Here is a 22,649-nt window from a genome sequence, read left to right on the forward strand (position 1 = left end):
GAAAAATGCCAGCCTCAACTAGTACCATGGGAGACTTACCTTCATTGTGGCCCAGTGCCCCAAAACCCCGTTCCTTTAAGCTTTGTCAATGATTTCCCAGTAATAATCCACAACAGACTGAGATGGTCCAAAGTGTGTATGTGTGCTGCATGCATGACAGACACAGGCTAGCTTGGCAGAAGAATGCTCCAGCCCCACAGAGAACAGAGCCAGAGTAAAACATGGAACTACATGGAGCAGCAGCAGCTCATCATACAAAACACGTGTGTGTTTTGGGAAGCAGAGGAGGTGCGTGCCACAGTCCACAAGCTGCCCAAGTTGGCAGACTGCTTCCCTCTTTTGCTCCATTTCCACTGAGCATTAGAAGATCAGACAGACAAAACTTCCCGTTCCTCTTTGGGGGACTCTTTAGAAACTACAGCCAGCTGCATGCAATCTAGCTGAACAAACCCATCGTACCCTAGTCCCTGCCCCCTCCCTCAGAGCCAATGGAGGCCTCGTATTTAGGCACTTCTTAAGTTTTGCAGCTTTTAAAAAATGCACATCAGACCAAAATATGACACCCACCCACTCGGCTTAGAGCTGCAAATTAAGCAAATGAGATCACTTTTTAAATTAACAAATATAGACTTTGTAATTTTAAAGAATTAAAAAATTCATAAATATTGCTAAAAATATACCGTTTCTGATGACACAGGATTAGACGGTGATGAGCATGTCCTCCCCGGTCTGCTGCTCATGTTGTATGAACAAACAGCTCACTCTTCAGAGCCTTATTTTGCTTTCCTCTGCCGTCATTTTTAATCTTTATTATGGCTAGGGGCCTCTCTGGATCTCTAAGAGGGCCTGGTCCCCCACCCCCTTCAAATTCCAGCTAAATGTGTGTGCAGTTTGCAGCATAATTAATTGTTCTAGGAATCTGAAGCAAAGAGTGAAGGCCGAGATTCCGTGTTCTCAACCTCTAATCTTCACAGCTGGCTCCCTCTAAAGGAGCAGCTTTTTTTCATTAAAAAAATGGACAGATACTGATCAAAGCAAAAGGCCCACAGATAAGCAACACCTGTTCTTTTGCTTACTCTAGCTGCGCAGCAGGGTTGATTGCCCACAGAACGTTAAGTGAAAGCCTTGGACCCAAAGCTTTCTTCTTTTTAGGATTCTACCTTGTTTGAACTGCTCTCAATGCAAATTGTTTTCAGAAAACCTTGGTCCCATTCAACTGCAAGAGAGGGTCCTTCAACTGTGTTTATCTGACAGCCTGATGCTGAATTTCTACAAGGCATAATTGAGAGGGGAAAGTTTTGTGACTGGCAAGTGCTGCAAAGCCAGAACACCTTACCTAGAAAGCAAACTCTTATTTAAACTCAGTGTGAATCACAGGTAAGGGCCTGCCAGTGTGCAAATGGGTTGCTCATCCACTTAGAAGCCACAACAGTTTCAGTGCCAAGCCTGCCATGTGGAGGGGAGGCTGGACATGGGTGCCACACGGCTCACCTGTCAAACCTATAGGGGCTAGATCAGAGATTTTGAGAAGCCTACTAATTTAGGTGATACCAATCAGCTTTGGTAGTAGTGCTACGATACAGATAAGGGAAGAGCCAGCAAATTACTAGATCATTTTTTGTGTCCAGCTGATGGAAAGCAGGCTGGGAACAGAAGTGTTTGTGAAACAGTAAGCAGAGACTGAAGGATATGTTAAGTGACTGTGGATATTTCTATGCACCCAGAACTAATTGCTGTTGACAACATTTAAGGCTATTCATAGGTGTTGTTCATGTCAATCTGCTTCCTTTGATTGCAGTTGATTGTTGACTCAGATTAGAGGTCAACACCTGGGCTTCTTTCTCAGGTGGAGTTTGTATGCAGCAGCTTTACGAACCTTCTACCAACCAAAGCTGGTCTACAGAGAGGATATTGGTTCTCCTTCTCAGGACTTGAGTGGCTGCAGCTGTGACTGTATTCCACCAGGCCCAGATTGATTATGGGAGAGGAAACCTACATTCCTGCTGTCAGCTAAGCTGTGCAATCTGCCAGTTGACCCTGGTCAAAGCACCCACTTTCAGCCTTGGGAAGAACAGGAAGAACTGTCTCTCAAGACATTATTGTTTCCTGGCCAGCGAGATAAGGGTTGGAAAGAACTTGAAAACTAGGCATGCCGAACAGACCACAGAATGTGGGAGTCAGTGGGAGAAGCAGCTCAGTGGAACGAGCCAAGCTCACAAGAGCCTTGCTGCTGTGTGAGTCAACACAAACCCCAGGATGTAACTGCCTCACAACAAAGTAGAGCAGTGGGGCTGTCAGCAGTTCTATTCTATGAGAGTTAATGCAGTTTGAGCCCCATGATGTACCCCAGCAATTCCTCTTCTGGGGGGAACCTAATGGTGCAACATACTGAAAAGAACAGCACACAAGGCTGGGTGGGGAGGTCATCTCAAGATCAATGGGCCAACCGAGTAGGTGGGTATCCGTTGGTGGAGTTCCTCAGCAAGAGTGTTTGGGGGCACAAGTAGAGTACAGTGGTACCTCAGGTTACATACGCTTCAGGTTACAGACTCTGCTAACCCAGAAATAGTATCTTGGGTTAAGAACTTTGCTTCAGGATGAGAACAGAAATCGTGCTCCAGCGACGCGGCAGCACAGGAGGCCCCATTAGCTAAAGTGGTGCTTCAGGTTAAGAACAGTTTCAGGTTAAGAACGGACCTCCGGAATGAATTAAGTACTTATCCCGAGGTACCACTGTATTTCACAGGTGTGGAACCAGCCAAGACCTGATAAAGACTGCACAGAACACCTTCCCCTGGAGTTTCATTGCCCTGACATGCTGTAGTCATTGACAAGCCAAATGTGGGTGCAGAAACCACCTTGGGTGCTAATCCACAAAGTCACTTTGTGTGGCTCTTGGGCGGTCAGTCAATATTCCATATGCATATGGATTTTGTGAAGATGACAAATTGGGACTGTATAGCAGAAGGACTACAGAAGTGATAAACAGGAGCTCCAGCAGTCTAAGCACCAGCAGTCTGAAGGTGGTTTGACTTCTCTCTCCCTGCTGATTAAACAGAGACTGCCAGACAATCCACTTGAGTCAGATCTTGGCAGAATGGGTGGAGTGAGATCCCTGAAAGACCCACAAGGCTTCCTTTCAGGGGCGCAGGAGGCACGGATCTCTGTTCAGTTGCCTTTGACTGGGCTGCACAAATGGCCAGAAACCTCTACCAGCCTCTTAGGAGGCAAAGGGAAGAAAATGAGCAGCAGCAGCTACAGTATGTAACAGGGAGAGCACATCTACCCCTCAAGGGTCTTTGCAAGCTTCATCCTCCCTCGGAGTACAGGCACAGGTTCAACGCATGTCTTAGCAGCTAAATCAGCATTCCTGCGATTTGTTCCTATGAACTATGCCAAGCATTGTGAAGGCGAGGGAGACTTGAGGCAATGACTCTCCTGGACTTCCCTGCTCCCAGAAGCTAATCTGCAGTCCTGCTTAGCTTCCCCCACCATTCTATGGGCTGCCTTCATTGGGGTGCCCATGTTCACTGCTAAATGTGCACACCAGTAGTTGAACAGAACTCATGACAAGGGAGGTGGCCCCTTGTGCAACACCCACCCCACCAGCCCCCTGGCACAACACACATCAGCTCCAGTAAATACCTGAGGCATTTGCTGTCCACCCAAAGGAATGGTGCTTGGAGGCGTGGCAGAGACAGCGGTGGTAGGCGGGAACCGTGGTCTTATTTGCATCCCACCTCGGGCCATAGTTGCGGTGATCATCTTGGGAGGACAGAGGGACAGACAAAAGTAATCGCAACACAAGAAACGCAGCACGCCGGCAGGATGAGAAGCACATGCAGCCTCCAAGGAGGAGGTGGAAGTCAAGCGAACTAGTCTTAGGAAGGCAACCCTGCAGCAGTCTCTGGCTTGGGAGACACAACACTTGCACTCCTGACTGGTTCTGTCAGAGAACTCTGGGGTGAGTGGGTGGATGTGGGGAGGTAGAGTCCAATTAAAGGGAAACAATTAAGGGGGGGTTCAGCTGCATATCAGCTGTATCAAGGCCCTCTAATGGGATGCCAAACCTAGAAGAGGAAATTGACATCTCCACTGACCCACCTGGACACACAGCACCAGTTTGTATTGAGCTCTGATTTAAGGTCCAGGTGTGACATGGGCAGATTTGACCAGAGTTTTCTCATCTGCAAACTATATGGCTCAGCCGGAACCAGCCAAGCCAGTGGAAGATGCTTTGGTCCCATCTCCTGCCCAATTCCTGACCCTCAGGGGAGTCCTTAAGACTAGCCCAGACCTTGGGGGATGGGGGAAGAATGATGACAGGCAACTGCATTTAGTGCTTCATGTAAATGGACCTGCAGCAGCCACAGCAACAACGTGTCTTGAAAAAAAGTCGTAGAGCTCAAAGTTGCCAACAAAAAAGTTAGGAACACAAACAGACACACACATGAAACAAGGAGAAAGGAAATCACAACTCAAGAACAGCAAAACTTTGCACAGCTGTTAGTTCATGGCAGAGCAATCAAGCCCCCTTCCCCTCCCCCAGCCTGGGGCAGTGACGGATGGTCAAAGAGGCTTCTCGGAAGAGAAAGGAATGAGGGGAGGCCAGACAAACCACATGCGCAGGTCCAACACACACAGCATGCAAAAGCCGCCACAGCAGGGGAGGCCAAGGCCAAGCACCACACAACAGCAGAAGCAGCTTCCCAACAGAGGCGGATGCGCCACAGAGAATGGAGGGTGAGCCATGGCGGGCATGGGTGGCGGCGGCGGCAGCAGCAAGACCGGGGGTGGGCAGCTGACAAAACGTGCTCCTCCTCCAGGCATTCCTCCACATTCAGAGCCACACAGGCGCCAGCAGGCTCAACCGAGGGACCACCGTGGGCCGGGGCCTCCTGCCACACCACCAAAGAGAAGACTGTTGGAGCCACGGCCTCCAAAGGCTCCTCCTAAGACCCAGCAGGAGAGTCGAACCGACTGCGAAGGCAGCACCATGACTTCAGTAAGCTGAACTTGCCAAGAACTCCAGACTGCAGCACACATACACCCCCCAAGGCAAAAGCGGTTTGTGGAGATGGGAGGCTGAGAAAGAGCTACTCTGGCACAGTAAAGGTGTTAGAAATGTAGAGTTGGAAGGGTCCACGAGGGTCAACTAGTCCAACCTGCTTGCAATGCAGGAGTCTTTTGCCCATCATGGAGGTTGTACCCACAACCCTAATATTAGGAGTCTTGCGCTCTACTAACTTGTTTGGGTTTTATCCCTCTAGGATGTGCCTCTTGTATTTCAAATGAGAGCGAGTACACAGGCATCACCAGCGCAGAGCTCCTGAATTCCCAGGAACAACTCGCAGGGAGGATTTTTCCCCCCACGTCTTGAGGACTTCTTAAACTTATGGAAGAAGTTTAAATTGCACACAAGTTCAATTTCCTGGACAGCTAATTTGCGTATATCCCTCCTCTTACAGATTCAGTCCCCCCCTTCCCCCTCCCCCAGCAAAAAATAAATAAAATCTAGAAAATGGAAGTATCAGCTTCTAACCTCTCACTCCTAGCGGGTTTTGAGACATGAAGCTATGACCAAGATGTGGATCCAGACAGCATCTTGCTCCAGCAAAAAAGCACAAGAGTGGAGTGGAATTCAGCTCCAGAAGCCACTGGATGTGGATGACCGTCCTGAGGATCGATGGCTCACATCCCAACACAACACACTGAAAGGGCCTGAACTGGAGGGCTGCCTCCAGCAGCCCACAATCCAGAGGAGAAAGTCTGCGTAGAAGAGCCGCCTCTTGCGATTGGCTGCCCTTCGTTCAAGGCTTCCTCCCACACAGCACCACCAGGAGGGCTCTTTGAATGATGATAAGGGAAGGGTTCAGCGAAGTAGTATGGTAAATAAATCCTAACTGCATTTCTAGGAGAAAGGGCAGGCAGGCAGCAGTTGCCTCCCGATCTCAATGGGAGATGAAGCTCCACTCCAAGAAGTAAGAACTGCCCCCTTGCCAGGCATCAACAAGCAAGACGCTGGAGAGACTACCAGAAAAGTCAGGAAGAGATTTGATTTGAAAACCACAGAAAGACACCCATAAAGGACAGAGAAAAGATCCAGAGCTAGGCATTTCCTTGGTTAAAGCAAGTTGCTTGTTGTATTAGAGACGAGTCTGACTGATCCAACCTCCACAAGGTCCAGATTGCCATCAGCCTCTCTCTAGGTGTCTTCATGTGCATGACATCTCCTTGGCAGGCTGGAGAAGCCAACCCTAGTTTGGGCATGGCCAACAGCCACAATAACCAATTATGCACCCCTAAATCAGGTGTGGGGTATCTCTGGCCCTTGAGATGTTGATGAACTACAATTCCCATAATCTCTGGCCAACAACCATGCTTGCTAGCCGGGTCAATAGTTCCTCACACCTGCCTTGGACGATGTCATTGAGGCTGGACCCCTAGGCCTCTTCACCCTGGAGCAACTGGTAGCAGCCACCATTTGTCAGAATGGTGCGTGCCAGCCAGAAAGAGCACCCCAACTCCAACCATAGATAACCATTCCCAAAGACATTTGCTGACCATATCCTCAGCATACAACCAAGGACTTCCTTGTAGTCTTTGCGACTGCCAATGCCACAGTATTAACTGGCCAGAGGCCACGTCAGTTGGGAAATGTTGGTTTGTTGTGTTTGGAAAGCTGCTTTGTGCAAGCCCAGTAGTTTTCACACAAGCTTGGCTTGCTCCCATCCTCTAGCCCAGTGTTTCCCAACCTTGGGCCTCCAGCTGTTTTTGGACTACAACTCCCATCATCCCTAGCTAGCAAGACCAGTGGTCAGGGATGATGGGAATTGTAGTTCAAAAACAGCTGGAGGCCCAAGGTTGGGAAACACTGCTCTAGCCCATCAATTCCCAACTAGCGAAAGATGAGGTGAGCCAAAGAGGGAATCAGGGGGGAGCCCTTGTCTAAGTTATGACAAATGGGTGGAAGCACATGGACCTTGAGACAGGGCAGCCACAAAGAGGTCTATTGTGGACATGGAAGTGCATCTCAGGACTTTGCACTCTTTACCCCACCGAACCTTTGAAGAGGCCCCTCTGCTTCCAGTCCATTAAAGCACTGTGGCTTTAGGTAAGCTTCAAAGAGGTTCACAGCTGACGCCTCCTGAGCGTCTCCTTGGAACCCTTTCCTCTAGGTCTCTCTCACCCTGCCCACTCGAAGCACCTGCAGATCCTACCCCAATGGAGTGTTGATGCTTGGACAGCAACGAAGGGGCTCTCCAGGACCTTCAGGACAGACCCATCTTGCAGAATGGAGTGTGGTGAGCCATTTTTGCCGTCCTATCAAGCAGAGCAGCGACAAGCAGATCCGACATTCACAAGCCTAGGAAGAGCCCTGGTCTGAAGCCTGATGGCAACATCCTGGCTTTGCCCTTGGATTTCTGAGCTGGGGGTACACAGATGCCAGGCCCCCGTCTCCATGTGTCCCCAACCTAAAACCTCACTGGTGCCTAATTGGTTTACATGGGAACCGGTTCCCGTTTCACTACTTGTGCCTCTCTGTTTGCACAGCCATCTCTGTGACTTACCTGGTGGAAAGCGAAGTGTTTCAGGAACCACAGAAGCCCCTGGAGATAGGAGAATCCCCAAGCCCACCCTGGTCCTGAGCCCCTCTCCCAGCATGCAATCAGACTTCAGGCTTCCTGCATGCCAGAGAACAAGTTTCCATGGCCTCTCATGTGCACATGCAGCTTCCTCTGAGCCAGCTCTCATCCAAACAAGGCAGCTCCTTAAAGCTCATGTTGATAAGGACAGAAAAGAGAGAAAACAGGACTCCAACAGTGGGCCCCCAACCAAGGCTACTCATTCAGAAAGACTGTTAAAACGTAGGGAGGGGGGGAGAGAAACTGAACAGATAGGACTCCAGGACTACTAAAGCATGAAGAGTTAGACCCACAGACACCAGATCCCATCACCCCAGGCAGGAGCCCCCTGACTTCGGCAGTCCAGACATGCTCAAAAGGGGTGAAGAAAGATTGCCTCCAACTCAAGACAAAGGGATGGCAGTAGGGGAAGAGTCTTCATCAGAAAGCCAACTGGGGCACCACCACCCAGCTCCCACTGCTTCATGCTCCAACTCTGCAGGCAACTTATTACTGGCTGGCTCTGGGAGGGGAAGGTGGGGGCTGGCTTACCGGTCCTGAAGCACCCATCTGAGCAGCCTGAGCTTGAGCCGCGGCTGCCTGTTGTTGTTGCTGCTGCTGCTGTTGTTGTTGTTGTTGTTGTTGCTGCTGCTGCTGTTGTTGTTGCTGTTGCTGCTGCTGTTGTTGTTGTTGCTGCTGCTGCTGCTGTTGGTGCAAAGCTCTTGCCTTGGGAAACAAAACAAAGAAGGGAATTCTGCACAGATCTGGGTTGAATCAATCACACTTAAAAGTTTGTCTTAAAATTGGACACACACCCCTCTGGACACACACTTGCTCCCTTGCCTCCTACACCTCTGTGGCTTAGCTGCCAGGCTTATGACCTCTGTATGGCATATGTATGCTGCAGGGCCAAAGGAGCTACATTTCACTCTATAACACTCTTAGCCTGAAACATAAGCCAGCTCTTAAAGCCCTGCTATAAATGTCCATAAATTAATAAATTTTGCAGGATTTAACTGCAAGAACTGAGAAAACTTATGAGGGACATTGCAATATTCTGGATCATTTCTGCACATATAAGAAGGGCTAGCAACTTTTTCTTTTTTCTAAAAAAATATATATAGAAAAAAAGGAGGGAACAGAATAGATTATCGGCTCTTGTAAGAATTTGCATCCTGCACCGCTGACTGAAGAGGCCCCATCCAACTGCTGCTGCTGTACAACTTGGCACTGAAGAACACAAGCTAAAAAGCAGCAGCACAGAAGCCAGTGGGGGAGGAGGAAGCAGCAGCTGCAAAGCAAGCCCTGCAACTGAACTTCACCCCTCTAGGCCAAAGGTGGGCTGGAGGGGAAGGAGCTGGTGCCAGACACCACAGGCTCCCTCCACCCAGTTTGGTCTGCTCCTCTTTGGCAGAGAGCCCTCCCCAAGATCCCCTGAGCCCATGTGAGCTGCCTCCTCTGCACCTGACCCATTCTTGTTCTTCTATACTTACCTGCATGACTTTAATCTGCTGGGCTGTGAGCATGACCTGACCAGGGATCTGCCCTGGGATTGTCTGTGCCTGAGACACTACTGGCTGCGGCGGCTGAGCTTGTGCAGCCTGTTGCTGCTGCATCTGTTGCATCTGCTGCTGCATGACCTGCTGCGATGGGGGTGGCTGTTGTTGTTGTTGTTGTTGCTGCTGCTGCTGTTGTTGTTGTTGTTGCTGCTGCTGCTGTTGCTGGGCCTGTATGGCCTGAACTTGCAACTGTTGCATTTGAGCAATCCGCTGCAGTTGCTGCTGCTGCTGCATCTAAAACCAGGAAAGGGGTGGAAGACATTTGAACCTACACAACAGGTAAGGCTAGCCAAGAAAGAAAACAGGGGAGGGCTGAGTGAACAGGCCACAGGCAGACAGCTGATGAGAATGGATGTCCATCTCTTTCTGCCTCCACCTTTGCTCTTCACACAACCATCATGTCCAAGCAACCTCACTTCATTCAGACCCTTTGGTCTACAACAGGAATGTGGAGCCTTCCATTTTCTAGGCCTCCCAAAAGAAAATGAAGCAAACCGGCTGCACAGGAAGCAGGAAGTGTTCTTGGCTGGTGGAGTTTCCTTGCTGCACACAGCAAACGGAAAAGGTCCCTTTCTCAGCACGCAGCAAGGAAGCCGAGGGAGGGAAGATGCCATGTGGAAGGTGGGTGGGGTTTGGGCATATTTTCGGACATATACCCCCAAGGTAATTTGGCCCATTCTCTGGCAGAAGATCCTCCCTCCTAATCCCAGTCTACAATATCCAGCCACATTCATGGACAGTCAGTGGTCAATGTCTCTCTCTTCAAAGGAGGGGTCCATTCCATTCCCACCCATGCCCTCCTCCTCCTCAGTCTCAGTTAAACTCCTCTCTGGGTTCACCTGTGAAGTGGCATGTGTTAATGAGGCCTGCTCCCCACACATTCAGCTCCTCATAGCAATGAATGGGCTGCCAAAGCTTCGCTGTACATATCTGCCCTACATCCCTAGAGAAGGGTAACCACTGCAGGCCACCAGGTGCCCCACAGAAAGACACTGCAGCTCTAAAGCATCCAGCCTTCGGAAGCCACAGGCCACCCCTCTCTCTCTCTCTCTCTCTCTCTCTCTCTCTCTCTCTACCTGCTGCTGGTTCTGCTGATGCAGTTTCAGCATGTGCTGCTGCTGGGCTGCCTGCATCTGTTGCTGCTGCTGTTGCTGCTGCTGCGCCACGGCTGCCGCCTGCTGCTGCTGCTGCTGCACCGCCTGGAATTGCTGCTGGATGGCCGTCTGCTGGGCCTGGAACTGCTGCTGCTGCAGCGCTGCCTGCTGTTGCTGCTGCGCCTGTGCCTGCTGCTGCTGAAACTGCTGCTGCTGTTGCTGGGCCATCTGCTGCAGCTGGAGCTGGGCTGTGGGGCAAAGGAAGGGGGAGGGAGGAGCCATGGGTGTGCGGCAGGAGGCTGGCAGGGCCCTCAGAGAGGGGCAGTCAACAGCTGGGGCTTTTTCTGGGTAAGGTCACCTCAGAGTCCAAATCCAACCATCAGGCACAGCCCGACTTCAGATTTGGACTTTGCAGTAAGTGCAATCTGGAAAGCAGGGAAAAAAAGGATGAGAAGAAAGCCACTCTCACCCAATGGACAGGAGGCAAGAAACAAAGAAAACGGGCCTGAGCCTGTTTAGCAGACGAAGGTGAACACTTTCGCTCAGCCAACAGTGACTTCTGCAGTTAACTGGCAAGGATGGATCCCTGTGGCTGCCTGAAAAGGCCCTCATTCATGGAGGGTAAGAGACTAATCTGCCTGTACAGGAGTTGCCAGGCAGAGCATCCAAGAAGGACAAGAGCATGAGTGGGGCCAATCTTTTACTGCAAGCCATGCCCATCAGCTAATGGGTAGGAGGACAGGGCTGAATCCTGCACTGGACCGTGCAACCTAGGTGACAGGGCTAAAGCCTTTTCCATTCTCCTTTAAGTGGGCTGTGGTGGTGCCCAACTGCCGTCACCTGCCTGCTTAAAGGAGAGGATGCTTCAGCCCTGTCACAACGACATCATTGATAAGGATCTCAGCTGTGGAGCCAAAAGGGGTTCCCCACCCCTAGGCTAAATAGACAAGGAGAAACGCGTGGGGGTGTCTCTGATGGACGATTCCTCTACTGCAGCTAAGACCTGCTAGTCTCTACACCAGGCTCTGTAACCCAGCAGCATGAAAGGATAGTTGTGAAACGGCACCGGCTCTGCCCGCTTTCGCCCGCCTCTCCAGCTCAGAAAGGGATAAGGGAAGCAGGTGAAGTGAACAGATGCTTCCTTAACTCGTCACATGCCACTTCTTTCTCCAAGAAGATGAGACAAGGCTAGATGGTGTGAATCAGCCTGTCCTGGGAACAAAGCATCTTTGTACATGGCTAAAACAGAGCCATAGACAGCATCTTAGAAAGCAGAGACATCACCTTGCCAACAAAGGTCCGTACAGTTAAAGCTATGGTTTTCCTAGTAGTGATGTGTGGAAGTGAGAGCTGGACCACAAAGAAGGCTGATCGCCAAAGAATTGATGCTTTTGAATTATGGTGCTGGAGGAGACTCTTGAGAGTCCCATGGACTGCAAGAAGATCAAACTTATCCATTCTGAAGGAAATCAGCCCTGAGTGCTCACTGGAAGGACAGATCCTGAAGCTGAGGCACCAATAAACTTTGGCCACCTCATGAGAAGAGAAGACTCCCTGGAAAAGACCCTGATGTTGGGAAAGATGGAGGGCACAAGGAGAAGGGGACGACAGAGGACGAGATGGTTGGATAGTGTTCTCAAAGCTACAAACATGAGCCTGACCAAACTGCGGGAGGCAGTGGAAGACAGGAGTGCCTGGCGTGCTCTGGTCCAGGGGGTCACGGAGAGTCGGACACGACTAAACAACAACAAAACAGAGCCAGAGAGCAAACTCTCTGCCATCTGCTCCTATTTTTATCCAACGGGGGCTGAAGGGATTCCTCCCAAGGGAATTCCCTCAGCATGCTCCAAAGCAGGAAAGTCCCCCTGCCCTGGCCCGAGCCTGTCGGCTTCCCATTTGGTCTTTGGGGAGGGTCACAGTCCCAGGGCCAAACCGCTTAGCACCCAGGGAAGAGCCAAGACTCCAAACACTTACTTGGCTGGGAAGCTGCTGAGATGCCTGGAATGCCACGGGGGGCCATCCCAGCTGCCCCTGGTGCCGCCTGCTGCCCTGGAAGGCTCATCTGCTGCCCCATGGGGGGCCCGAGCACACCCATCCCCTGGGGGCGAGATGCCATGCCCATGCCCGCTGCTCCCGCAGGTGGGCCGCCCGTCAGGGTCTGCAAGGCGTTCATGGGATCTGTGGAGAAAAGAAGGATCCCTGAGAAAGCCCCATGGAGATAGGCAGCAATGCGCTGGAAGGAGCTGGCCCCTGGGCTCAGCTGTTCACCCCACCACTAGTCCCAGCAGCCACACAATGACCTCAGCCCCATCCAGCAAGCTGGGCAGAGGGGGGAGGGGTCAACTTTGTTTTTGCAGAAAGCCTTGAAAAACATTCAGAATTACTCGCTGGTTTCAGCTTCTCTCTGTTTTCTTTTTTAACCTTTTCTTTTTTATACATATATTTTTAAAATAAATTTTTCTGTTTTACAATTTAAAGTACTCCTTTTTGCATCCTTGAGATATCATCAATATCTTAAGGATGTAAAAATGAATACTTTAAAATGTAAAACAGAAAAATTAATTAAAATACATATTAAAAAAGAGATATTGATGACTTCCCTTCTTCTGTTTCCATGGTTCATTTTACATACCATAAATGCGTGCATGTTTTGGTTCATTTTACATACCATAAATGCGTGCATGTTTGACAAAAAATATACCATTCAGTATTCCACTATTACATCCACCAAAACTTATTTACACTGTTGAATTTATCTAAAAATGCTGCCGGCATTTTCAGCTGTACACGCTTATTTTCCATATATTCAATAAACTTTTTTGAATCTTCTCTAAATGTATGTTCTTCTTGTTCTCTTATTCAATGTTAAGTCTGCACATATTCTGGCAACTTAAGTAGCCAATTCTACTTTGGTTAGGACCTTGCTCATTTTAAACTTTGAAGCTAACAAAACATGGGCCGCAGACTGTGGCATACATAAATAACCTTTTCTGACACCTGGGAATTTCAGTCTGAATTATCCCCAACAGAAAAGACTCTAGGGGTTTTTTTTGGGGGGGGGGGAGCACTTCTAAACTTTTTTTTTTTTTACTTTTTCTGTCACTGAATTGATCAGATAGAACAGAACCTGGGCCTGTCTGTGTGTCACATTTGCTTGCGACTGAGCTCTGGCAGGAAATCCAGCACAACGAGGAGACATGCCCCTGACACAGCCATCCACACCCACAGAACAGGAGTCAGAGTCCTCGGAAAGAGTTCTTAAGGAAGTAGGTAAGACATATATGTGTGTGTGTGTGTGTGTGTGTGTGTGTGTGTAAAGGAAGGTGATGAAGGTGCCATTCTTACCACTGACGGAGGCCTGGTTCTTCTTGTTGTCTAGGAAAGAAAACAACAACTGAAAAATTGTGCAGGCACATTTAGGCAAGAAAAATATTAGTCTAATTGGAATAAACAGCAGATGGGGGGGTTGGGGGGAAAAGAATCAAACAAAAGAGCTACACACCAGGCAAGTGGGTAAATAAGTAACCAAACACACCTTTGTGTTGCAAAGAGAATGTCAGCAATATCTAGGCAACACGATGACCATGTACGTACGCAATAGACAATCTTTATAGAATTCCTTCAAACCAAAACAAGTACAAAATGAAATCTTTAGTCTCAAAGTCTCTGAAAACCTTTAAATGAAGCAAGATACCAGACTTTGTACGATGAAAGACAAGCTGTGAAGCTTTGTGTATTCAGCAAATATGATGTCCAACACCGAACAGTGATTCCGGATATTGATTACTGTTTCGTCAGAATTCTTTGAGACTAAAGATTTCATTTTGTACTTGTTATGGTTTCAAGGAATTCTATAAAGTGGGTAAATAAAGCAGAGGGAGGGGTTTGGGGATAGTTTTTTGTTGTTTTACAAATACAGTGGAACCTTGGTTTGCGAACTTAATCCGTTCCAAAAGTCTGTTCTTAAATCGAAACCGTTCTTAAGCCGAAGTGCGCTTTCCCTAATGAGGCCTCCCGCCGCCGGTGCCCTTCCACCATTCGGATTCCGTTCTTAGATCGTGGTAGAGCTCTCAAACCGGGCCACTATTTCCGCTTTTGCGGAGTTTGTAAACTGAATCGTTCTTAAACTGGACTGTTCTTAAACTGAGATACCACTGTAAACATTTTAAGTATTTATCTTATAAGGGTTGCATTAACTTAAATCCTACTCAGAGTTGACACACTTGAATAAATGCACCAGTTAATCCTGTCCATTAGTTTCAGTGAATCTCCTCTGAGCATCACTAACATCATTGCCTCATTTTCCCCCAGCTTTTATTTAAAATATAATCTTTATTGGTTTTCCAAACTTCATACTTATACATATTATATTACATTTTACATTTATAGTTTGGTCCTACGAGCTGACTTCCCTCCTTCCTTCTTCTGACTTCTTTATGTCAATCCTGAGTTTTTCACATTGTCTTTATCCATCCTATATATTGTTCTTTTACACATTTGTCCATAAATTGTCTGTAAATAAATAAGCCCTTCTATATATACCATTCTTGTTGACTATCCATATATTGTTTGCCACTACCATTGGTTACTCTGATTACATTGTACATTGTATTTCTTATTGTTGTTATTATTATTATTATTCCCATAAAAGTATTTATGTTACATGTTATGAGGTTCATTTCAATTCTACTGGTTTCTCTATTTCACACACATCTTTCCTATATACAACATAAATTTCTTCCATCCTTTTTGGAATGTTTCATCGCCCTGTTGTCAAATTTCCCCCGTTAATTTGGCTATTTTTGCGTACTCCATTACCTTCTGTTGCCAATCTTCCACTGTTGGCAATTGCTGTTGTTTCCAGACCTGTGCTAACAGTAGCCTCGCCGCTGTTGTTGCATGTAGGAACATCCCCCCCCCCCCCGCTTTTTGAGGTCTTTATTATTTAAACTTATATACTGCTTGAATGTGGTAAAATCACCAAGCAGTTTATACTAAACTCTTTTCATCCCCTCATCCTATGCAGTTTTAGAATTGGTAGTATTTTATTTGATAAGAATAAACCAGATTTTTTTTTAAAACCAGCAACCTTGGGAAAAAGAACTCCCCCGCCCCCGAGCTGTCGGCAAACAAAGTGGTAGCGCACACAAATCAGAACGGGAATACTTTCACTTGCGTTCACAATTTTTTTACTGATAATAATTAACTAAACAGTTTGTCACATAGTTATATATGTGACTGAGAACGCAGGGAAGGGTGATGTGAGGAAGTCCAAAGATTATGAAAATATGACTTATGAATAACTGTATTTTATCTGTACTCTTGTTTTATTCTTTGTTTATTTCTTAATTTTGCTTTGACTTTTTCTGTCTGTATGGTGATGGCATTTTATATGTTTGGTGGTTTGTTTGTTGTTTAAAAATTGCAATAAATATCTTTTAAAAAATAATAATTAACTAAACAGTTTGAGGATCTATACAACTGTGTAACATGCAGAAAATAGCATTATTGGAGAAACCAAAGACTGGAACTGAGGGAAGTTGGGGGGTGGGGTGGGGGTGGGTTCTGGGGGGGAGGAAAAATGGGGGGGGAATAAGGATGTGTTTTTGGAAAATATGTTTTGCTATAATTCTGAATAATAATAATAAAAAAATTATTTAAAAAGAAAAGAAAAAAAGAAAGTATTTGTCTGTTATACTGTATCTAAAAGAGTTTTATCTTTGTGGACTTGAGAGTGTTTCAACATCAAACACTTAGAAAAGCCGGATATAAAAATACTATTTGGATCAGTGTCATATCTGCGCAGTCAAGAATTTCATGATTGCAGTTCCTCAAGATGTGCCACTGAAACCAACCCCTCCATTCCGTCCCCTTTCCTTGGCTAATGCTTATTTTTTATCTCACTCTTCCCTGCCCCGACGGCCCCCCCTTAAAGATTCAAAGGGCCAACAAGCGCTCTCCGCAAACAGGCATGAGTGTACTCACGGATATCCCGAAAGTGGATGATGAGTCTTGCCACCAGGGAAAGATACTCCTCCTAAAAGTTAAGAGAAATGAAAGTGCATTTTAGAAGCCAGGGAGGGAGGGTTGGAGGGCAGGCTGCCTCTGACTCATTTCCTCCTCCTCCTCCTCCTCCCCCTCCTCCTGCTCTCCCTGTAGAAGAGCAAGAGAGCCCCCACGCTGGCAGAACTGAAAGGGCAGGGTATAAAAAGATCACTGTATTCAACTGCAGAAAGGGGATGCTTAACTGGGCAGCATGTAAACATCAAAAATAAAAATGGAATAACTGTGCCAGGCAGAAAGCCAAAATGCAGAAGGGGTAAGGCACAAATCCCTTGAAAGGACATGGCTCAAATTTTAACATGCCACCAGGGGCGGGGGGGGGGGTCCCTGGCGGGACCAACACCTATCAAGGCAAGGCTCAACTTTCCCACCTCGCCAGACACAGAAAAGCATCACCTGGACCCATATTCCCATTGCTAGTCATTCCACCTACACAGCAGCAAATCAGAGATGGGGCAGGGTATGTGTGTCTGTGTGCGCACGTGTTTGCAAACAGGGTGTACACATGATGCATGTGGAGTGATGGGGGGAGGGAACAGATGGACAAAGGAAGATGCAAGCAAACTTCCCACTATAGTCATACCTTGGTTTTCGAACAGCTTAGTTCTTGAATGTTTTAGCTCCCGAACGCCGCAAACCCGGAAGTGACTGTTCTGGTTTGCGAGCTATTTTTGGAAGCCAAGCGTCTGGTGGGGCTTCCGATTGGCTGCAGGAGCTTCCTACAGCCAGTCAGAAGCTGCGCTTTCATTTCTGAACGTTTTGGAGGTTGAACGGACTTCCGGAACGGATTCCGTTCGACTTCCAAGGTAGGACTGTACTCGGACCCTAAGGAAGTCAGACTATCCTCCACCAGGGCCAGGGCCTTTTCAGTGATGGCTCCGACCTGGTGGAATGCTCTGTCCCATGAGACTAGGGCCTTTCAGGATTTAACCTCCTTCCGTCGGGCCTGTAAGACAGAGCTATTCCACCTGGCCTTTAATTTGAATTCAGCCTGATCTTTTATTTCCCTTCTCTTCCCTCCCCTTTTATGAAGATTACCCGCTCTGAGACCCCACAGCTTAATTCTCCCCTGGCCTCCTCGCTGGCCCAAGTAGGACCAATTCAGCCAGCTAGCCCTGGGGATTATCTAATGCTTATTGGATGGATTTCCCCCAAATTGATTTTTGAACTTTGAATTTTATTGTTATTGATGTTTTTATACTGTATTTTATGCTGCTTCTATGTTGTATTACAATTAAGTTTTTTAAATTTGTTGTTAGCCGCCCGGAGCCCGGTTTTCGGAACCAGGAAGGGTGGGGTATAAATAAAAAATTATATTTATTATTATTATCATCTCACTAGTGAAACACAGGGGAAACTGCAACGACTCCAGAACCAGCCACAGCGAAAAAAGACGCCTCTCCACCAGCCTGTACTGTTCTGCAGGGAACAGGAGAGGTAGAAGATACAATGGGAAATGGCTGGAGCTCCCACACAGAGCATCTCCTATGCATGCAGAAGGTCGCAGGTAGGGCTGGGAAGGAACCCTGCCTGAAAACCTGCACAGCTGCTGCCAGTCAGTGTAGATGATACTGAGTCAAGTAGACCAAGGCAGTTTCTGTGTTTGCCCCTGTGGGAAAGATTTGGGACTGGAAGGGGACATGGTGTCTTCCACTTGGGCAGAGCTGCAAAGCTTATGAGAAAGGGAGGAACTAACCAAGGAAGCCACAACTGTTCATAGATGGGCAACTGGCAGAAGACGGGATGCCCACCAGGGAAGTGAAACCAGCTGTTCTGACAGTCACCTGCCCAGCCAGGGTTTCCCACTGTCCTCCTTCACTCCATAGTGGGAAGGGCAGGAGCTCAGGGGCTTGCATGCAGCAGGTGCCAGATCCAATCCTTGGAAGCATCTCCAGGAAGGGCTGGGAAAGACAGCTTGCCTGAAACTCCAGAGAGCAGTTGCTGCCAGCCAGGGTCATCAGTTCTGAGCTAGCTGGACCAAGGGTCTGACTCCTCGGAAGAGGGCAACTGGTGCTTCAACCCCAAAATCGCTAGAGCCTGGACCTTCTCTCTCTCCTGCCTGCCCTTCACTTTCACCCTTGGCTCCTTCTCCTTACCCGTGATTTGGCCTTCAAGAAAACGTGGTTCTCCATCTCTTTGCTGCTCTTATTGTGAGCCACTCCAGCATTCCGCATGCTATCTTCACTGCAAGAAGGAAAAGACAGAGAGCAGCTGAAGCACCAGAATCACAACTGCACGGAAAGGAGGCACCTTGAAAACAGGGCCCACTCCACAGGCTATTTCTGCTCAGCCCTTCTGTGGGTGAAGTTCAGTTTCTTTTGAAAGGCGGAGGCCCCGGCCCAACTTCAGAAGAAATCATACAAGCGCATCAACCCCACAACACTCACTGACGCACAAGCAACCCACAAACACACTTCCACACCTGCCCCAACAGGACTTTAGCTTTGTCTCTTCTGGGCACAGGCTCTCCCTTTTCTTGTAGGTAAAGGTACCCCTGACTGTTAGGTCCAGTGGCGGATGACTCTGGGGTTGTGGCGCTCATCTCGCTTTACTGGCTGAGGGAGCCGGCGTACAGCTTCCAGGTCATGTGGCCAGCAGGACTAAGCCGCTTCTGGCCAAACAGAGCAGCACACGGAAATGCCGTTTACCTTCCCGCTGGAGCGGTTCCTATTTATCTACTTGCACATTGACAGGCTTTCAAACTGCTAGGAAGGCAGGAGCAGGGACCGAGCAACGGGAGCTCACCCAGTCATGGGGATTTGAACCGCCGACCTTCTGATCGTCAAGCCTTAGGCTCAGTGGTTTGGACCACAGCGCCACTCGTGTCCCTTTCTTGCAGGTAGCAGGAACTAAATAAATATTTTATTAATTTTTATTTATTGATGATATTTCTAAGCTGCTTAATATCCAGAATCCCCAAGCAGTTTACATCAAACAACTGGGGGTTGTTTCCAGTGACATAGTTCCATTCCCACAAGCAAACCTCCCCTTCTTGGGGGACCCTCTGTATCAGATTTTGCAGGCACCAAGGGAGAGGAGAGGAAATCCAGGATGCCCCTCCCCACACATCAGAGGCACCCCCAAAAGCCAACCTTTAAATACCTGTGCGACAAAAGGCACAGTGAAATATCAAGTAAAACGAGAGCACTGTCAGAATAGCCTTGACACCTATGCTGTCACAACAAAGTAAGTCTTTTTGACTGTTGCTTTCATTTTTCCTTTCTATTACTTGGACATTCGGCTTTGTGGGTTAAAAAGATACTTCTTGCTAAAAACACCTTATCGCTATGTGTTTAACAGGAACATTCCATCTCATGCAAAACTGGAACAAAAGGCACCCAACACAACTTGCCCCAGGCTGAACAATATTTCTTCAATTGACGTCAAAAATAAATGATAAAATAGCCTTCCCAAGATGACTTCCACCCTGTCTACATCACACCTGTGTTGGATATGGTGCAAACTGGTACCCCATCAGAGCACACCAATACTGTAGTGTGTTAATGACAGTCTGATGACAGTGCAGGACACAGAGCTTCCTCTCTGTCCTCGGGTTCCATATACTCAGAGCTCACACAGAAGATATCTGCTGATGAAAACTAGAAGAGAAACACACATGGGAACCAAAGCACATAGCTAGCAAGGTAAAAGGTAAAGGTAAAGGACGCCCGGACGGTTAAGTCCAGTCAAAAGTGACTATGGGGTTGTGGCGCTCATCTCGTTTTTAGGCGGAGGGAGCCAGAGTTTGGCCAGCACGACTAAACCGCTTCTGGCGCAATGGGACTCCGTGCCAGAGTGCACAGAAATGCCGTTTACCTTCCTGCTGCAGCGGTACCTATTTATCTACTTGTGCTAGTATGCGTTCAGACTGCTGGGTTGGCATAAGCCGGGACAGAGCGACGGGAGCACACCCCATCATGCAGATTCGAACCACCAACCTTCTGAACAGCAAGCCCAAGAGGCTCAGTGGTTTAGACCACAGCGCCACCCGCATCCCTTTACCTTTATGGCTAGCATGCTTCTTCTAAGAGCCTCAAATGCACTTCATCTCCAGACACAAACATCCAATCCCCTACCCCAGGCCAGAATGGGGTAAGGCATACCACCCCAGACAAGCCGGTAAGAGGAAGGGGCAACCATAGCACAATACCTATGAACTGATGCAAATCTCTCTCTAGCCCCTTTGCAATTTGTGAATAATGGGGCTTTCTGTTTTGTTCTTACACTTCCCCCCCCCCAAAAAAGTGGGGTGTGCTGCTCCCACATATGGAAAACACTCCCTCCAACACGTAGGCAAGTTCTCTCTTCACAAAGGCCAGGAAAACGGATGGGCGCTTTTGCCTTGCAGGCCCCCAGCCTGGATGCAAGGAGCAGAAGTAGGTGTCCCTGCTCAGAGTGCCATTGCCATTTCTGGGGAGAAGGGGAGAGGACAATCAATCACACCAGCCTCCCATCCCGCATGATAGCAGGGTGATTGAAGCAGAGCACTCATGTGGCAACCTAAACACTTTCAATGCCTCTAGGCTCAGGGACTCTGTGCTCCTGCTGTGATCTATGGCCTTCCCTCGGGTTCTCCAGATTGGCAAGCAAGCAGGCCAGCTTCTGCCACCACCAGAGACTCTGAAGCAGCTATTTGGGAGAACCGCAGATAACAAACCTTCCAGTAGGGTTTGCCTACCCAGCAAACTAGCAAGTGAGATTCCTAATGTGGATTTCCAGTGGGCGGAAGAAAAAGCCAGACTAGCACCCACAGGCACTGGGCTAAGTGACTCAACCACCTTTTGGGATGTGGGACTGTCCCTTGGATGTCAGGATGCACACGCCCTGATTGGATTGGTGACCATCTGCTTTATAGAGCGTGCTGGAGACGTAGTTGCCATCTTGAGATTTCTCTTTTCCCTCCCCTCTTTGGCTGAGAAGGGCAAGGCACAGCAAGCCACTGCAGGACCCAAACCAGAAATAAAAACCCAACGATGTATGTCTAAATCAGCAGGCTTTCCAAGGGAAAAGATCCCACCGGGAGCTGATCCCTGAGTCAAGCCTCCACCTGCCAAGGAATTAGAACCCACAGACACATACTCCCTCGGGATCTCTTCCCTTCCAGGCAACCCTCTCCTCCATGGATCAGTGTGGCCCCTGGAATGCCTGCCCAATGCATATCCTGCTGTGGCTGTGAGGGCGCCTTGCACAACGCACCCTTAGGGAGGACGGAATATGATGGGGGCCAAAGTCTGGCGGACTACAGGCGACGGTAGGTGGCATAGCTGTCAAGTGTCCCTTATTTGGCGGGACATTCCCTTATCCCAGCGCCATGTCCTGCTGCTGTCCCTTATTGATGATGTCCCTTTAATAAGCTACTGAAGGTAATGGGGCCCTTTCTATGTCCAGCTGTCCTTTGTCAACAACAAATTGTTGCTGTTTTTTGTGTTGAATATATGCTATATGGTAATTTATGGACCTAACAGATATCGAAAGCCATTTGCATGCAACAAAATGTATATTTTATAAAAGTAATTGTTGATCCCGTATTTTGGCTGCTGATCCCTTATTTTCGAGGCTGCTAGTCCCTTATTTTCAAACGTGTAAGTTGACAGCTATGGTAGGTGGGCCTTGCAGGTGGGCCTCCATTCAACCAAGTGAAACAGGGCCATGGAGCCAAAATCCCTGTCCCTCCAAGGGGCCCTCGTCGAAGAAATTGGCGAAGAGTGAGAGCGGGGGGGGGGGGAGCCGCCGCTTCCTCCCCCACCCCCATCAGGTTCGTTTCAGCATCCCTCCCGTAAAACCTGGCGGGGCACTCGCGGATTGCGACATCCCGGGACCCGATCTGGGGCACCTTCACGCCACTCACAGCCTCTAGGAGGGCCTCGAAACGGGCAGAGCCGGCTCCATCACCCGGCCCGTATCGCCGGCCCAACCAGGCCAGAGGCTTCCTGCTGCTGCTGCTTCCGCCGCTCCTGATACCGGGGCTGCCCGTGAGGCGCGGGAGCCGAGGAGCCGACCGAAGCTGGTCCTCTGGGCCTCCCCTTCCCTTTCTCCCCTCCCTCCGCGGACTCACATCTGGCTGACGAGCTTCTGCCTGAAGTTGGCGCTGCGCCAGTCGTTCTCCTCCATGCCGAGGCCGCCCGCCGCCTCCGCCGCCGCCGATCCGAGGCCCGAGCGAGCTGAGGAGATACTGACTTGAGCGAGCGGCGGGCGCAGCGACGCTTCTTCCGGCCGCCGGAAGTCGCTCGACGAAGCGCGCCCCCCCGGAGCACGACGGGATAGGTAGTTCGCGGGCGCTCAAAGCGCGTTTCCGAGGCAGCGGGGGC

The 22,649-nt window shown here is 48.9% G+C and overlaps 1 protein-coding gene across 2 annotated transcripts in view; it reads right to left on the minus strand.

The window, feature by feature from the left end:
• The window catches only part of MED15 (mediator complex subunit 15), a 28,954-nt gene extending 6,386 nt beyond the window's left edge, over positions 1-22,568 (minus strand). The window contains exons 1-9 of one of the 2 annotated variants that reach the window (XM_083478575.1): positions 22,397-22,553; positions 18,438-18,525; positions 16,264-16,315; positions 13,624-13,653; positions 12,253-12,456; positions 10,261-10,526; positions 9,119-9,418; positions 8,178-8,351; positions 3,646-3,765 (exon numbers count right to left, since the gene is read on the minus strand). In XM_083478575.1, the coding sequence (XP_083334701.1) occupies positions 3,646-3,765; positions 8,178-8,351; positions 9,119-9,418; positions 10,261-10,526; positions 12,253-12,456; positions 13,624-13,653; positions 16,264-16,315; positions 18,438-18,525; positions 22,397-22,452 (1,290 nt within the window). In that variant the 5' untranslated portion in view covers positions 22,453-22,553. Of the gene's footprint in view, positions 1-3,645; positions 3,766-8,177; positions 8,352-9,118; positions 9,419-10,260; positions 10,527-12,252; positions 12,457-13,623; positions 13,654-16,263; positions 16,316-18,437; positions 18,526-22,396 lie in introns of both variants that reach the window. The other variant, XM_083478576.1, reaches the window with a different exon arrangement.
• Positions 22,569-22,649: the final 81 nt, after the last annotated feature.

This window comes from Podarcis liolepis (assembly GCF_965112155.1).
Source record: "Podarcis liolepis genome assembly, chromosome: 15".
In the NCBI taxonomy this organism is placed as follows: domain Eukaryota; kingdom Metazoa; phylum Chordata; class Lepidosauria; order Squamata; family Lacertidae; genus Podarcis; species Podarcis liolepis.